General features: G+C 43.0%; 1 protein-coding gene and 1 pseudogene across 4 annotated transcripts in view; one reads left to right on the forward strand and one right to left on the reverse strand.

The window, feature by feature from the left end:
- The window catches only part of LOC126484168 (vesicular glutamate transporter 1-like), a 132,677-nt gene that overhangs the window by 66,101 nt on the left and 47,997 nt on the right, over positions 1-18,579 (reverse strand). For all 4 annotated transcript variants that reach the window (XM_050107572.1, XM_050107570.1, XM_050107573.1 and 1 more), the window contains exons 4-5: positions 9,242-9,475; positions 3,343-3,517 (exon numbers count right to left, since the gene is read on the reverse strand). In XM_050107572.1, coding sequence (XP_049963529.1) covers positions 3,343-3,517; positions 9,242-9,475 — 409 coding nt within the window. The remainder of the gene's footprint in view (positions 1-3,342; positions 3,518-9,241; positions 9,476-18,579) is intronic.
- Positions 6,848-6,965, forward strand: LOC126485426 (5S ribosomal RNA; annotated as a pseudogene).

Raw genomic sequence — 18,579 nt, forward strand, 5'->3', positions numbered from 1 at the left:
ATCGGATTCTCAGCGACCCAAATGGGACAATTTTACTTAATTGACGAACCCATCCAAACGATAGTGAGCTTTGTTGTTAAACCAAACCGTACATGCGCATACTAATTCCTATCATGCCCCACGGCCAACTGTGCAGTTTGAACGTCCTAAAGCAAAGCCATTCAGAAGTTATGACGTTTTTATTTCATTTCTTTCTTCTTTCTTTCACTTACGCCATAGTCTCACAGCGATGCAAGGTTCCGCGTGGTTAGAACGCATTTGGCAAGGTTAGTTTTAGGGGTGGCTGGCTGCCCTTCCTGCCGCCACGCCGTACCCCCAGGGATGGAATCTTTGTATCCCAGCTGTCTGCATCCAGTGTAAATCGTGAAATAGCGCGAACGTGTTTCAACTGAGGCGGAACATGGGGACCAGTCCGGTATTCATCTAGCAGGATGTGGAAAGCCGCCTAAAAACCACATCCAGGCTGGCCGGCACACCGGTCCTCGTCGTTAATCCTCTGGGCGGATTCGATCCGGGGCCGGCGCGCCTACCCGAGTCCAGGAAGCAGCGAACTAGCGCTCTCCTCACCCTGGCAGGTGACGTTTTTATTTCATATGGTTCAATAATTGTCGCCCTTTACGTGATAGATGCTTGAGACTTGAAGTGCCCTCTGCAAACATATAGTATCACTTGATTAAAGCACCTAGGGCTGGGTTTTAGCCGGCCGCGGTGGTCTCGCGGTTCTACGCGCTCAGTCCGGAACCGCGGGACTGCTACGGTCGCAGGTTCGAATCCTGCCTCGGGCATGGATGTGTGTGATGTCCTTAGGTTAGTTAGGTTTAAGTAGTTTTTAAAGTTCTAGGGGACTGATGACCATAGATGTTAAGTCCCATAGTGCTCAGAGCCATTTGAACCATTTGAACCTGGGTTTTAGACACAATATACTATTGTGTTCGCTGCTGAGGTGCTGTTCGAATACAGTTGGGGAGCCTCTGTAATACTGTTCGAGTTCAGGGCGAGTACCAAGTGGGCTGAGAAGTGAATCGGAATTTTGATTGAGGAGAGAGGCGTGCCAGGATAGTCCGAGGTTGTGCAAAGCCTCTGATCCAAGATGGCGTAGTGGTCAGCGCACCTGCCCAGTGAGCAAGGGACCTTCGTTCAAATCCTGGCGTTGGTACAAACTTTCGTTCGCCGCTTCAGTATACACGTATACATCAGACTGGAAAAGTTTTCTTGTGGCACACTTTTTCTACATTGTACACGAGTTGCTCGCAGTAGTTGAGCAGTTTTCCCTGTAATGTGTTATTTATTCGTATACATTCTCGCAATTTTTTTCGTTGTTTCTTGAGTCTTTAACTCTTTTTGTTTATAAATTTTCTAATCGGCATTCTGTGATCTATGTACTGACACGTCCCATGTCCATGTAGTATGACTCGCATGGTCCCACGGAAGCTGACAGGTAAGTAAATTGGACACTGAAGCTATGACTTTGTAATTTGACGCTTGTCCAACTTAGACCCCATAGTCACTGAGCTACAGCCTATTTATGCAGAGTTTGTTAAGATTCACTCTTTGTGTTCCCTCCAATTCTTTTACTCTCCCTATCTTTTGCAGTGAGTTTATACTTCACTGGGTATAAAACTAGCAGAAAAATAAATTCTTTCAGGCACTACTGAATTTTGCTACCGCACGAAAACATTTTTCAAAATAAAATATTGTACTTTATGGGCTGTACAGTTTTCACTTTATTACACTACTGGCCATTAAAATTGCTACACCAAGAAGAAATGCAGATGACAAACGAGTATTCATTGGACAAATATATTATACTAGAACTTACATGTGATTACATTTTCATGTAGATTGGGTGCATAGATCCTGAGAAATCGGTACCAAGAACGATCACCTCTGGCCGTAATAACGGCCTTGATACGCCTGGGCATTGAGTCAAACAGAGCTTTGATCGCGTGTACAGGTACAGCTGCCCATGCAGCTTCAACACGATACCACAGTTCATAAAGAGCAGTGACTGGCGTATTATGACGAGCCACAATTGACCAGAAGTTTTCAATCGGTCAGACATCTGGAGAATGTACTGGCCAGGGCAGCAGTCGAACATTTTCTGTATCCAGAAAGGCCCGTACAGGACCTGCAACATGCGGTCGTGGATTATCCTGCTGAAATGTATGGTTTCGCAGGGATCGAATGAAGGGTAGAGCCACGGGTCGTAACACATCTGAAATGTAACGTCCATTGTTCAAAGTACCGTCAATGCGAACAAGAGGTGATCGAGACGCGTAACCAATAGCAGCCCATACCATCACGACTGGTGATACGCCAGTATGGCGATGGCGAATACACGCTTCCAATGTGCGTTCACTGCGATGTCGCCAAACACGGATGCGACTATCATGATGCTGTAAACAGAACCTGAATTCATCCGAAAAAATGACGTTTTGCCATTCGTGCACCCAGGTTCATCGTTGAGTACACCATCGCAAGCGCTACTGTCTGTGATGCAGCGTCAAGGGTAACCGCAGCCATGGTCTCCGAGCTGATAGTCCATGCTGCTGCAAACGTCGTCGAACTGTTCGTGCAGATGGTTGTTGTCTTGCAAACGCCCCCATATGTTGACTCAGGGATCGAGACGTGGCTGCACGACCCGTTACAGCCGTGCGGATAAGACGCCTGTCATCTCGACTGCTAGTGATACGAGGCCGTTGGGATCCAGCACGGCGTTCCGTATTACCCTCCTGAACCCACCGATTCCATATTCTGCTAGCAGTCATTGGATCTCGACCAACGCGAGCAACAATGTCGTGATACGATAAACCGCAATCGCGATAGGCTACAATCCGAACTTTATCAAAGTCGGAAACGTGATGGTACGCATTGCTCCTCCTAACACGAGGCATCTTAACAACGTTTCTCAAGGCAACGCCGGTCAGCTGCTGTTTGTGTATGAGAAATCGGTTGGAAACTTTCCTCATGTCAGCACGTTGTAGGAGTCGCCACGGGCCCTAACCTTGTGTGAATGCTCTGAAAAGGTAATCATTAGCATACCACAGCATCTTCTTCCTGTCACTTAAATTTCGCGTCTGTAGCACGTCAGCTTCGTGGTGTAGCAATTTTAATGGCCAGTAGTGTAGTTATCGGGCAGTTTCGACTGCATAGTCATTATCAAGCAGTCTGTATGTTGCTTGATAATGGCTATACAGACAAAATTGGCCAATAGCTAATAAACTGAAAACTGTACAACCAATAACAGGCGGTGTTTTCTTTTGAGAGACTAGGTTGCGTTGTGCTGCTACAGAACTCCCCGGGATATGTGACGGGTAATTTGCAGGTGCTGTAGGCTCTCACCGAAGACGTAGAAGATGGCGGGCCAGCCGGCGCGCGCCGCGAGGAACCCGGAGGCGGTCATGGCGACCACAGTGCCCACGTAGCTGCCCGAGTAGCCGAGCGTGGCCAGGCGGTTTCGCTCGCCCGGCGGCGTCCAACGCCCCCACACGTCGTGCATCGCCGGGTACGACACGCCCTGCAAACGGCCACAGGACACTGCTGTACACGAGGCAACGTAAGCATCGTACGCCTTAGGAAAAAAAGTCCTAAAAATATTTTGTTCCACAGGGGTTAATGTTCGATCCACAACTGTTTATCATATTAATGTAACAGGGAGGAACAAAGATTAGGGTTTTATACCCATCCTAGATGTAATGTTTAGAGATGGGGGATTAGCTATGACATGGATGGTGAACGAAATCGGCCGTGTTGACAGAAATCAAACTGATATGCATCGTAGTAGATTTAGGAAACCGTAGAGAACCCAAACTTCCGGACAGGTACTTACACACGGTCCTCCCAAATATAGGTACAGCGCATTAATAATTGTACCTCCGCATTCAGTGAAACAAATGCAAAAGGTTTCCCTTCGACGTGTAAAAAACAAAAAGCCTCCGCTTTCCTTATGATGCTAGTGTTCTAAACAATCATAAGACGCATTTACAGCAAACTTAACTTCATTGGCTACAGCTCATAGTTTTTGCCCAAATTCTTACCTGGTTTTCTTCAAAAGCTATTTCCCAAAACAGAGAAAGAATACTGTTTTTCTGCATATCGCTATCAATTACACAGATTGAGGTTATAATACTTACAGAGGACTCATAAACTAGAGCAAAATCTAAATTTTTTTCGTATATGTATGTAAATTCAGAATTTATTACGTAAACAGATACGCTACGCGAATTTTGGACATCATGCTACTTCAGTTTGTAATGAAAAGCGTATCAATATCATAGTAAAATTCATCCAATTTCATTAATTATGCTTTGTATGTCAGCGACGACCTGACTTCGTCTGTATCTGCTACGTAGCTCTCTCTTTTCTCTTAGCGATTTTCCGGTATTGTTTTTGACATGGTGGGATCTTCTAATTTTTCATTACATTCTGCAACAGCTTCAGGAAGTAAAGATTTTCCAGTATGGATGGCAGGAATCTTGTAAGTATTCTGGTTGCATTTAAGAATCAAAAAGAAAATCCTGGCAAAGGAACTGGTATTAGAAAAATAAAAAATTAGCAAATTGTTGATTAAAAGCAATCATATCAGGGAAAACAATGTATATACATATTCAAGCACAGAGCTTTATTTCAAATAATACCTCACCTCCTAACTTCCAAACTTCGCATTTCCTCTGCATACTCCTTGAAGTACTTTTGGATGAAAGAATATTGCGAAGAATGGCCTAGGAAAGCCTACGGGATTGTTTCCAGAATGAATTCACACTCTGCAGCACAGTGGGCGCTGGTTTGGACTGGCCCAAGTTTGGGTGCTGGTCTGGCAGACAGTTTTAATCAGCCTATTAATTATTTCTCCGGCTGATTAGATTTATTACATCTTTATCGGGTGTCGAAGTTTAATCCTGAATCCGTTATCAAACCTGCCTGCGCGCTAATAGTCAATGCGTTCCAGCCTCTCGACTGGGCAGTGCTATAGTATTCATTGTGTGATGCCAAGATATTATAACACGGAATATTCACAAATGCTGTACTACGTGAAATGAATATATAGTCTATGACGAGGCAATCATGAACACTGAAGTAGCTTGTTATTTTCCTGTGTGCCAGTTTAGCTAACTTTGCATTTTTAGTATAAGCATGTTTCACTGTGGACCTTTATGTGGGCTGTTCACTTTTATTGAGCTTTAAGATCTTTGTTTTTTTTAATGAAGTTGTGGTATTATGTGGCTGTGTAACTTTGGGTTGGAAGTGTATAGTATTACTAGCCTTTTGAGATATGGTTAAATAAGAACGATTGTTTATGATTGATTATTCACTGTGCCTACTATGTATGTTTCTGGTTGGTGATGCAAAATATGATTCTTATTGCGTTTATGTAATTCAATTACAGTGAAACTTTGTATGTTGCATCAGTAAGAGGGCAAATGTCCGAATTGAAGTTTTTAATAAAGTCTGTTTGAGTCACATTAAAATTGTAAAACAATCACAAGCTTGTCCATCACCAGTGATCCCGGGCTTCCTATTTTCCTTAAATAACTGTGGTGAGATTGTAATTTTGATTCTCTAAATAATTGAGTAGTACCATGGTTCACACTTCTTCTGAGAATGCACACGTTGGATGTTGGTGACGTGACTGCGAAGCGGAAACGCGATGGAAAAATCACAGCCAAACGAAATCGAGGCAGACCCCGTGTACTGATGGACAGGGACCATGGAGCATGGAGGAGGGTGGTTATAAGAAATCGCATGAACTTAGCGGGAGGTATCACTAGCACAAGGACTGCGCGCAGGAAGTTAAAAATTAAGGGGCACAGTGGTGGAGCAGGTCCTCATCGGACACATATTTGAAGTGGTGTAAATGGCGACGACACTTAATAGTGGATGGCTGGAAACGAGTGAATTGAGGTAGTGAATCATGCCATAGCCCGTGGCAATCCGATGGAGGGGTTTGACTTTGGAAAAGGCCTGGAGAAGTTGCCTGCCTTCATGTGTAGTGCCAACAGTGAAGTACAGAGGAGGCGGCAATAAAATATGGGGGAGTTTTTCGTGGTAAGCGAGTAGACCCCTTATTGCGCTTAAGAAAACTCAAATTGCTGAAGGATACGGATGAATTTTACAGCATCGTGTACTGCACACTCTAGAGGAACAGTTCGAAGAATGTGATTTTGTACATCGTCGTGACATTGCACCCTGTTATGAAAGAGTATCTGTAAGGCGTTAAAATGGAAATGCCGTGTGGCTAGGACCTGCCGTCGGGTAGACCGTTCGCCTGGTGCAAGTCTTTTGAGTTGGCGCCACTTCGGCGACTTGCGTGTCGATGGGGATGACATGATGATAACACAACACCCAGTCCCTGAGAGGAGAAAATCTCCAACCCAGCCGGGAATCGAACCCGGGCCGTTAGGTATGACATTCCGTGGCGCTGACAACTCAGCTACCAGGGGCGGACTGTGAGGCGTTGATTTATGGACAATAACATTCCTGAAATTGAGTCGCCTTCCGGAGACCAGACGCGAATTCAACGGAACACCTTTGGGATTAGTTAGAACTTCGATTTCTCTCCAGATCCCAGCGTCCAACATCACTATCTGAAGATTGTGAGAGTAACAACGTGTTATGCCAGTGAATATGGCGCCAGTAGTTTACTTGGCGTTATCGTCCATCCACAGGCAGGTTCCTAAACATCTTGTGTTATATCATAACAGCTATGACTATACTATGAGATGACGTCTTTCTGTTTGTGTTGGCTAATAGACGCAACCATGTACAATATTATATTGTTTTTGTGCCACATATGCGCTGAAATATGATGTATTCCTGTCCACATATACTATCGACGTATTACAATGGAGCCAACGGCGTTGTCGCAGTGGTAACACCGGTTCCCGTCAGATCACCGAAGTTAAGCGCTGTCGGGCTGGCGTAGGACTTGGATGGGTGACCATCCGGTCTGCCGAGCGCTGTTAGCAACGGGGTGCACTCAGCCCTTGTCAGGCAAACTGAGGAGCTACTTGATTGAGAAGTAAGGGCTCCGATCACGGAAGCTGACATACGGCCGGGAGAGAGGTGTGCTGACCACATGTCCCTCCAAATCCGCATCCAGTGATGCCTGTGGGCTGTGTATGAGACACGGCCGGTCCGTATCGTTGGGTCTTCCAAGGCCTGTTCGGACTGAGTTTACTTTTAGTTTAGTATTGCAATGGAAAATGAAGGTGGAAGCTTAAGATACGTGAGTAACCTGTGTTGTAAAGCATACGTATATGTGAAAGTTTATAGACAGTGAATGTATAAACCATTTTTGAACGTATTACGGGTACTTGAAAATGACCAAAGGTTGAGAGTGGCCGATCGCGCAGATAAAAAAAGGAATACATTTGTAAATAATAGATTTCAACTATCAGTCGTCGTCCTTTTTAAATTTTATTGGCAGATCTAGATTTCAGCTAGAAACTAGCCATTGTCAATGCACTATCATTCTGAGTATTCAATGAACTGTGGATGAAGCCTGACCAACAGGCATTACATGCATTGATGAAAAATGATAGTGCATTGAGAATGGCTAGTTTCTAGCTGAAATCCAGATCTGCCAATAAAATTTAGAAAGGACGACTGATAGCTGAAATCGATTATTTACAAGTCAATATAACAGTAGCTGCGTGCAACAGCCTTCTGAATGGAAGGTAACCTGAAAAGTAGTACAGCCTACTTGGGCTACGTTTTTATTCTCAAAACACGCTGAAGCTGTGAACCCCTCACAAAAACAAAATTTTAAAACTTTCTTCTCTGGTTTCGGCTTTTGAGGAAGAATAGTCTTTCAGTGCGAAAATTTTTGATTATGATTTACCGTGAGTGTTATTGATATCGATTGAAACAACAAGCTTACTCTTACCAGCGACTGGGAACAGTAAACTTGACGTTTCAATCGAAGAATAGGTTGCCCTCCCTCCAGAGACATTCAGAAAAGTCACTGAAAGTGTAACCAGCAGAGTTCAAGCCGCCATGAAGGTGAAAGGTGGACACACACCATACTAATGCTCATTAACGAATGTCCTGTTGCTTCTGATCAAATAATTTATATCGTATCAGAGCTAGCGAGAGATTGGGATCAACAAGGAAAGGCGGACAGATGCACTCATCACGGCGGTTAATGACAATTCCTTCACTTCCGTGTGCGCTACAAACATCACGAGCTATCACACTACTGAAGGTAACATTACAACTATGCGTTAAATTAGTGGTCGTAGAGATATTTTACCGTGGTGCCTCCCGCTGAGAAGGTGTTGCTAAGTAAGGTGGTACAATGTAGACACTGGTTTGTCATTCGGAAGCAAGACGGTTCAAGAATCCATCAGTCTGTCCAGATCTAGGCTCTCCGAGATTTTCCTGAATTGCTTAAGGGAGGAAGGACGTCAAACGGGCTGACTTGGTGCAGGAGAGGCACTACAGGACATTTTAATTTCCACTGTCTATAATTTTACAAATAAAATTATAAAACTTTTTCAGCATGACCAGGAAGGATTCGGAATTCACACCCATAGCAGTGGAAGTTGAAAAACGTAAGAAAGTAATTTTTTATTATATCTGAAATTTCATCAGTTTTTCACTTATTATTGGCTGCATTTGTTCCTATAGGTACACTTTTCTTCACAACTAGGAGAGATTTTCCGATGAATTTTGCACAGCATACGAACCGTAGTTACAGGTGTATGAAACTCTAGAATTTTCCAAATCTATCAAAAACTGTGGTAAAAATCTATAAAATTTGGGTTCTTTCATAAATTAAATAAATTCTAGAGTTTCATACACCTGTAAGTATGGTTTGTATGCTGTGCAAAATTCATCGAAGAGTCTCTCCTACTTATGAAGAAAAGTGTACCTGTAGCATCAAATTCTGCCAACAGTAACTGAAAAAATGATGAAATTTCACATTTGCCATGTTTGTGAACTTCCACTGCCATGAGTGTGAATCCTGAATCCTTGCTGGTCATGCTGACATAGTTTTATAAATTTATTTGTAAAAGTATAGACAGTGTAAATTAAAATGTCCTGTGGTGCCTCTCCTGCTCCAAGTCGGCCCGTTTGACGTCCTACCCCCCTTAAGGCAAATGCCATGTGGTTGCTTTGTAGAGGTTACGGCTCCTTTCGTTTTCCAGTTTGCGCTCGTACTCTGTTTATAATGGCATCGCCACCGATAGGACGACGAAACAGCGATGCTCTTTCGCCGCCCTCCAAAGAGTTAACGCACCTCGACGATGCCTTCGATGACCCTGAGGGCGACGAAGACGTAGACGCCGAGCCCGACGAGCCAGGGCGTGAGCAGGGTGAGCGCGGCGGCGATGGCGATGCCCAGCCCGAACAGCAGGTGTCCGCCCACGCGCAGCGCCAGCCAGCCGCCCACCACCTGCGTCGTGACGTAGCCGTAGAAGTAGGAGCTGAGCACGAGGCCCTGCAGCCGCGGGCCCCACGCGTGCTCCTGCCCCTGCAAGGCGGCAACACCAGCGCGTCAATAGTGCCGGCTCTGCTGTCACGTCTACACAGCGCGTAACCGTCATACAACAGGAATCGTAACAGTCTCGGCCAAATGGAACTGGAAAAGATGAAACCGGCTGCTTTATAGACCCATACCATGGACGGTTTTTCGTATAGAGGAGAGCTGGGGAAAGTGGCCGTGGTGGGCAAAGTGGCACTTATTTTGTGAATCAATTATACACTCCTGGAAATTGAAATAAGAACACCGTGAATTCATTGTCCCAGGAAGGGGAAAATTTATTGACACATTCCTGGGGTCAGATACATCACATGATCACACTGACAGAACCACAGGCACATAGACACAGGCAACAGAGCATGCACAATGTCGGCACTAGTACAGTGTATATCCACCTTTCGCAGCAATGCAGGCTGCTATTCTCCCATGGAGACGATCGTAGAGATGCTGGATGTAGTCCTGTGGAACGGCTTGCCATGCCATTTCCACCTGGCGCCTCAGTTGGACCAGCGTTCGTGCTGGACGTGCAGACCGCGTGAGACGACGCTTCATCCAGTCCCAAACATGCTCAATGGGGGACAGATCCGGAGATCTTGCTGGCCAGGGTAGTTGACTTACACCTTCTAGAGCACGTTGGGTGGCACGGGATACATGCGGACGTGCATTGTCCTGTTGGAACAGCAAGTTCCCTTGCCGGTCTAGGAATGGTAGAACGATGGGTTCGATGACGGTTTGGATGTACCGTGCACTATTCAGTGTCCCCTCGACGATCACCAGTGGTGTACGGCCAGTGTAGGAGATCGCTCCCCACACCATGATGCCAGGTGTTGGCCCTGTGTGCCTCGGTCGTACGCAGTCCTGATTGTGGCGCTCACCTGCACGGCGCCAAACACGCATACGACCGTCATTGGCACCAAGGCAGAAGCGACTCTCATCGCTGAAGACGACACGTCTCCATTCGTCCCTCCATTCACGCCTGTCGCGACACCACTGGAGGCGGGCTGCACGATGTTGGGGCGTGAGCGGAAGACGGCCTAACGGTGTGCGGGACCGTAGCCCAGCTTCATGGAGACGGTTGCGAATGGTCCTCGCCGATACCCCAGGAGCAACAGTGTCCCTAATTTGCTGGGAAGTGGCGGTGCGGTCCCCTACGGCACTGCGTAGGATCCTACGGTCTTGGCGTGCATCCGTGCGTCGCTGCGGTCCGGTCCCAGGTCGACGGGCACGTGCACCTTCCGCCGACCACTGGCGACAACATCAATGTACTGTGGAGACCTCACGCCCCACGTGTTGAGCAATTCGGCGGTACGTCCACCCGGCCTCTCGCATGCCCACTATACGCCCTCGCTCAAAGTCCGTCAACTGCACATACGGTTCACGTCCACGCTGTCGCGGAATGCTACCAGTGTTAAAGACTGCGATGGAGCTCCGTATGCCACGGCAAACTGGCTGACACTGACGGCGGCGGTGCACAAATGCTGCGCAGCTAGCGCCATTCGACGGCCAACACCGCGGTTCCTGGTGTGTCCGCTGTGCCGTGCGTGTGATCATTGCTTGTACAGCCCTCTCGCAGTGTCCGGAGCAAGTATGGTGGGTCTGACACACCGGTGTCAATGTGTTCTTTTTTCCATTTCCAGGAGTGTATTCCCTTAATATACTTCCAATGAATCTGAGTATGGGATCTGGCTTTCCTGCACTTTGCTTTACGTTTTCATCCACTCGAGGTGGCTCCAGGTGGTTAATTCCAGGTATTTTGCGATGGTTACTGATCCTAGTGATTTGTCATCAATAGTGTAATAGTACAGTACTGGATTTATTTGCCTATTTATGGCCACAATACTACATTTTCTTACGTTCAGTGCCACCTCCCTCTCTCTGTACCAACCACAGATCCTTTGCAGACCTTCCTGCGATTCTCAACAGCCTTCTGGTGCTGGTATCTTCTCATAGACAACAGCATTATCTGCGACCAACCACTTGGAGCGTCTGATGCTATGCACTGTATCATTTATATTCGTGTCGCTGCTATGCTAATCTGCCACAACGAACCAGTCACTTAGCACACATTTATTACTGGTGCCTTAATGTTATCCACATGCATTCTTTTAACTGCTGTATAACAATTGAGTTATAACAACAGCGCTATGTGTGTTTTGTACTCAAAATATCATGCATTTTGAATAATAATTGTACAGACAGTTTTACTTTGACAGAGGATAGAATTTTTCACTCATGATCAGAGATCTATAATCGTGCTTGTTGATTACAATAAGCAACCCGCATGTGATTTGTACACGTACTATTACTCTCCATCCCAACACATCTTCATGGGAAATTTAACAGTGTTCATTTATTTGAGTGACATAACCCCCACTTATATCGTACTCGTAGCTTGACAACTGTGTTGAATGCTTCCACATTAAAGTGGTACCTAATGCACCGCTCTATGTATCTGCGACGTTTTTGATGATTCTTACATGGTGCTTGTGGTATTGACTATGCCTTAGTCAATTGCACACAGCACGCCATGCGTCGATAGCATCTCCTCCAAGGGGCATATATTTAAATAGGCCACCAGCAAGCATCATGAGCTAAACTCTCTCCAGGGCTCACTCTCTCCTAATGGATGATGTTACAGATGCCACCAGACGATCAAGTCTTTTTTTTGGCTTACTGAATGCAATGTAACCCCTTGATCATCTTTTTAAGACGCCACACGCCAATCTCTGCTCCCAGATCTCAGAAAACTCGCTGTTAGGATAAAGGATGTAGCACGACACTGCTAATATTGAAACAACTATCAGTTGATTCTACATTATAACAGCTAGCAAGTGTTTGAATCAGAGACATCGCCGGAACAGAGAATCAAGTGACAAAAAGATGTCTCTTAAATGTTTATCCTGTAAACATTGCAAATAAATGTGATGTTTTGTTAATGTATTAATGTTCGTAGTGCCAAACTCTACCTCGTCCTTCTATGGACACAACACACTTTTCTTGCAATCTGTAGTCACCGGTCTGCAGTGGACAAGCAACCCACATGTGTTTTGTGTATGCATAGCTTTATAGCTTTATTATACTTAGTAAAGCACCTACATATGGTAGGAATGTAGCGGTACATAGCTATTAGAGTATCAGTCTCAGTCTTTTTAATTCCAGGTGTCGTTCTCAAGTGATCATTATGTCCCACCCACAAAACTAACTGTATAGAACACCCAAAGCAAAAAAAAAAAAAAAAAAATAAACTTACGTCAACACATGTTAACATTGGAATTTAGTCGCACATAGGGGATCATTATAATGTATGGATGACTTTGATACAGATTCAGCAGAACTAAGACTTTTTGGACAAAAAATACAGACAGTTTAGATGTGGAAATAACGCTGTTTACTTTGGTACTAGGACCAAATTTTTTTGTGATCAGAGATCTATAATCATACATGTTTAACATATGTATTTTATGCATATCCTTACTCTTTGCCCCAGAAAAACCACATATGGGGAAATTTAGGAATGCACATCTATCAAAGTACACGTTTAAAGAACAATGAAGTGTTTTTTTTAAAAAAAGATGGCTTTTCCATACATTCTGCCTGCACATACACTATTTAATGGTTATTTTAAATACATGGAACTAGGGATCAGGCGCCTAAATTTATTAGGTGACAACATGATTATTTATCTGGAAGCATCAACATCTTGGATATTTAGAGTTTATAATAAGGCTTGATAACTGCAACTAATCAGTCTTTTATGGTAGCATAAAATGTCAATTATTTTGCTCCAAAGTGGTAACAATGCCTCAGCTGTTAGAAAAGAAGATGAGAGAGAAGACAATCCAACTAACAAATGCTTTGGTTTGTGGTTGTTGTTGGGAACACAGACAATATTGTTACTGACACTGGCAACATAAATTATACTGAAAATTGAATCCTCGTAAACCAGAAAAATTTAAATGCGCTTCCACCCAATACAAAACTATTTTGTGACATTATGGTGATTGAGATCTCTGAGCAAGTGGAGCGTCAAGAAAAACTAAAGAAGAAAATTGGTGGTGCATTTAACAATTGCACACATGGTAAATTATTGAAGTTCATATCTGTGATTATGTTCCTGGGCGAAACTACCACTTCTCCCATGTAGAAACCGTGAGAGGAATGTTGGAAAAACTGGCAAGGAAGTGCTGGAGACCATTTTGAAGAAACACAAAAATCCTGTGGTTGTACCATATCAAGTGGAATTAGCCAACATTAAAATGGATGTTCTAATGGAAGAACTGCCTGGAATGCTGCAACGTCTTCGTAAAAGCGACTTATACTTGATGGGATTGCATACAACATGGTTTTGCTGTGATTTTTAACAAAATGGAAATGTTTGAATGTCTAACATCAGATCATGACTTCTTGCAAACAGCAGACTACCAAAGAAACAGAAATGCGATTGTAAGCAGTAATAAGAAAGTTGGAATAGACTGTTTAATGTAGATGGGCTCCAGTTGTAGAATAAAGATGTATAACAAATTTATGTGTCAAAGCACAATCTCAGGAATGAACAAGGTTATCGCTAACCAACTTATCGACCTTATAAAGTGCTCTGACGCTACCTGTAGCTCAACATATCCGAGCAGCCGTAGTGGCTTGCTTTCCTCCCATTCCACTTTAAAAATTGTGACTAAAGCTTTTTCGCTTATTTTATACGTTTCATGTGGGTACTGTTTTTCATGTGGGCACTGTTTCTTTTTGTACTGTTAATCAGTTTTCAGTCTTCAAACTGTATTTCTAAGCTTTTACGTAAGCAAAAAGTTACCATGTCTCCTGCTGTCAAATAAAACTTTGCCTGTTAGTTCACGTACCAAATACTGTTCATCCTAACACTCAGCTGTCTATATTTTAAATGTTAAGTAGTCTACTTTTATTTATGGCTACTAGATGGCACTCTAGGAATAATGTTCACCTGCCCGCAGTTGTTAACGCGGACGCCTCAGTCTGTTGCTACCTGTGTTTTTTGTTATATGTGTGAGCAGCCCATAGTGGCTCGCCTTCCATGTATTCCTCTTTAAATTTTTGTGACTAAAGCCTTTCTCGTTTGATATTTATGTTATACGTGACATGTAAGTACTGTTTCTTTCCTGTACTGTTAGTCAGTACTTTCAATTTTATAAAAAAAAAAATTCCCGCAATTTTGTATTTATGTTATAGGCCAATTTGAATATTTAATTTTTGATGAAGGCACTCATAGAAGTGTTGAAACCTGATCAAAGGAATTAAATTTTGTGACCGAGGGCTGTAATTGCTTTAACTTTATAACGTAAAATTACGACAATAAGGTACAAACTGACTGCCGTCATTGCTAATCTTTAATAAGTACGTCTTCCGTTTTATGAAAGAAAGCATCACCTAATTTCTTTGCTATTCGGATCTGGTATTTAGGTATCACAACAAAGCAACCATAGAGACAGTGGATACAGCCCATCAAGTCAGCAACTCTAATTAAAGATTTACGCGATATTGGGTGTGCTCAGCAGAAAAAAAGTTGTAAAACGTTTTATACTGTTAGTCCCGTCGTATAAAGTCTAGAGGACACTATTGTTGATTCTGATATCTACAGTCTGCAAAAATCTTTGCTTGAATTTAGAAGTTTCTACTATAATTCATCTTGATGGATTTTCATATTCATAAAATGAAATATACAATAATTATGTATTATATTTGAGAAAGTAACGTTTATGCCCAATACTTTAGTTAAGAAGTTAATAAATCACTAGTAAGCTCTTCACTGGACTTTAGTGCGTATTTCTAAACTGTACTTACTGTATACCGTGTATATAGCATAGGTATCAAAAAATGTAGAATAATTGTGTCTAGTACACTACTGGTTATCATTCTACAGTTTGTGAGGGGTACACTTGTAAATGGAGCCAGATTTTGTAATATAATTCATGAAAAATGTCTTGAAACCATCTCACATGTAGAAGAGATTGTATTTTTGACACCACTGAACCAAAGATGTTACCTGAGTGACAGAATCGATTGCAAGTAGGGGCGCACGGAACGCAATAGCAGTTGCCGTTGCACTCTGTCATAGGTAGAATATAAGACTTAAAGCTAGTGGCTAGCTGTAAGAATTTAGTTGTTGGTCAATCGACGCAGCATAATACAGGTTTTATAAAGTAAAGTGATGAATGAAACTGTAACTCAGAGGTAAATCAACTGCAACAAATTTGTAAGGAAATGAAATTTTGTATATTTGGTTTTAAATATGCAGAAAGGCAATGTGGATTTCGGTAATTTTTACAGTGCCGACACTTGAATATAGGAACCAAGTATTTCCCATCAGATTTAATGTATAGGTTGGTTAGGTATACGCGATTTGTAATATTTTATGTGTTTTGTAATCCTGATACATAGAAGATAAATTTTGGAATATATTTTTTCAAACGTTGTCAGACCTTTTGTCATGTAATAATCCAAGTGTTTTCAATTACGACAGTAAGTGAGAAATGAAGAACAGTTGAGAAGTTCATGTATAATGTTTCATATCAGATTTTGTGAAGGAGAATATTTTGAATACAATTTTCATACTGAAGCATTTGGTCTTAGGATATCCTCTTATCAGTACCTCATCCCCTTCCATGCCATGTTCATTTAAATCCAATGAATATTTTTTAAAAGAAATGATTTTTCAATCAGAGTCAGAAAAATATTAATGTGCTAGAATCAGAAAAGTATTAGCGTTTGTAACAGCTTCAATGCGGGCAGCATTGCACTGCGCTGAGCCAAGATCGAGCGTTTCACTGAACATTTGCAAGGTTATTCATTCATCGGCCAATCTACTGATATTATTTGTATGAAGTTATTTTACGGCCGGCATTGCTCTTCGCCGTGCCAAGATTGAATATTTTCTGTGCCTACTGTGGACAGAACAGAATACCAAGTTTATATCCATTGCGACTCTAAAGCTAAAGAATATTTGTTTCATTGTTTATTTGCACAGGGAATTTTATCAGTTTATTATACAGGGCCATAGAACTCGGTGCTCATGAGGCTGAGTAAATTTCAGAGGGATTGATTTCATTATGAACACTGCGTACTGGTTTTACAGATTAAGTAATTTAATTTTTTTGGATTACAGTAAAACTGATTAAGCAGACCATCTGCTCAATAACACGTGACACAGTAAATATGAGTAACACACACATTATGCACTTCGTATTCATTGCCAAACAAACACATACACATTTTAATAATAGAACGTTACAAGTTTTTTATGTTTCTTGAAACATTTCACAAAAATTCTAAAACTTTTGTGCGCACCCGTTGGCAACTGACATGTCCTGATAATAGGTACCTAGGTTTATTCTCTATATATATGGCGCCTCAAACTCTAAACTGTTTGTCATTTACTGAACATATTGTGGCCTAGTTTAGGATTTGATTAAAAACTACCTGGCTTGAATGGTGGTGGGGGCGGGGGTGGGGGGGGGCGGTCCAAATTTCAGGGACCTCAAGATTTGGAGGTCCCCTCAGGACCAGAGGCCAGGTTCAGTCCGTCCCTTCCATCCCTCTCACTAGTCATGCGACGGGGTGTGGACGAACTATTTTAGTTGATTTGTTGGATATTCTAAGTCTTCTGGAAATAATACGCAATCTTTGGCACACGCTTCCATGTGACGTAAATGCTGTTGTGGAAGAAATTTGACACCTCCCCGCCAGTTTCGGCCGGCGGATGCAATAAAAATTATAATGCTATTACAGCTGCAAAATCTGTCTGTGTCTGTGCATAAAAAGAACTAGGCGTGGTTGAAGTCGCGTGACCACTAGTTGTAATATCTAAACAACTGCTGTAGACCTTACTGTGTTTAAGTAAAGTGTAGACATAGTCTCCATCCTCCTTTTGTCCAAGCACATTATAACAAGATAAGGCAGTTCGCAGAATGGCTCAGCGTCAAAGAGGAGCGAGAAATGTGTAATTTTCGTTGCCTCTGGAGTAGAGCCATGTGTGAGATTCTCTCTTTTGCATACAGAAGTAAAAATGTCCTTTGCATGCCACATAAAACCGCTGTAATAACAAACGTCGTAAGTGTTTAAATAAATGTGCCATGTGATATGGTTATGTTTAACAATCTATTTCACCATTTTAAACTTAGCACAGAGTTGGTGATGTCCTTGAAGCATGTTTTTTACCATCCCGAAAATTAACTGTGTAAGATGTGGTCTCCTGATCTTCATTGCTTACATATTCTGCCCTCACAATCATATTCCACACATCATGACGCTTCATTCGGACCCAAACTCGATAAGATAAAGTCAATGTTGTATGAATTCATGTAAACGGTATGCAATTAACAAGTAAGCGCACCGTGGTTGAAATACTCGAGGCTGCCGTACACACATACATTCCAGACATGACGGTCACAGAAGCTTTTAGTTCAGGAGAGAAACCGCACAACGACACGCCGGTCCCTTTAGAGGACGACCCAGCCTATGTCGGCTGGTGACTGCCTGTGTAGCGGACAGCGTGGGTCCAAGTGAAAGGGGGAAACAGCCCCATGTTCGGCTTAAAAAGCACATTCCGCTACATTGTGTGGGAGCAGCCAGCCTACGCATTCTTTACCCATAGCACGCAGTTTCAGAGATTGTCACAGGGACACAGCAAACGCCAAACACCAATGCTACAGGTTTCCGGATTGGTCACCTTAAACGAAACGTCAGTCTCCTGTTTTAGAAGAGCAATGCTGATTGGCAGACTATATTTCTGATGCCTTGAGCTGAAGGAATAATGGAAGAGACCGAAAGATATACCCCTTCACGTCTGATATGGAGAGGCGCCATTCCGTTGTCGCTCTTGGAACAAGGAACAAGTCTCTTCTCAGTACTTCACTGGGAGAGCACCTCTGTCCAGAGCGAATCGAAGTGCTACTCTATATTGAGTCCTTGCGATTAAGCGTAGTTCACTGTGTTGGCTGACACACTTATTGTGCGGTGTGAACGGACAGAGTTATAGTTAAACGCCTGTGAGCGAATTTTGAGTGGCATCGCGGTGGACTGGTTATCTGATCGGTGTACCAAGGCCCATAGTTAGACTAGGGGCGAAT

This window comes from Schistocerca serialis, chromosome 6 (assembly GCF_023864345.2).
Source record: "Schistocerca serialis cubense isolate TAMUIC-IGC-003099 chromosome 6, iqSchSeri2.2, whole genome shotgun sequence".
Taxonomy (NCBI): domain Eukaryota; kingdom Metazoa; phylum Arthropoda; class Insecta; order Orthoptera; family Acrididae; genus Schistocerca; species Schistocerca serialis.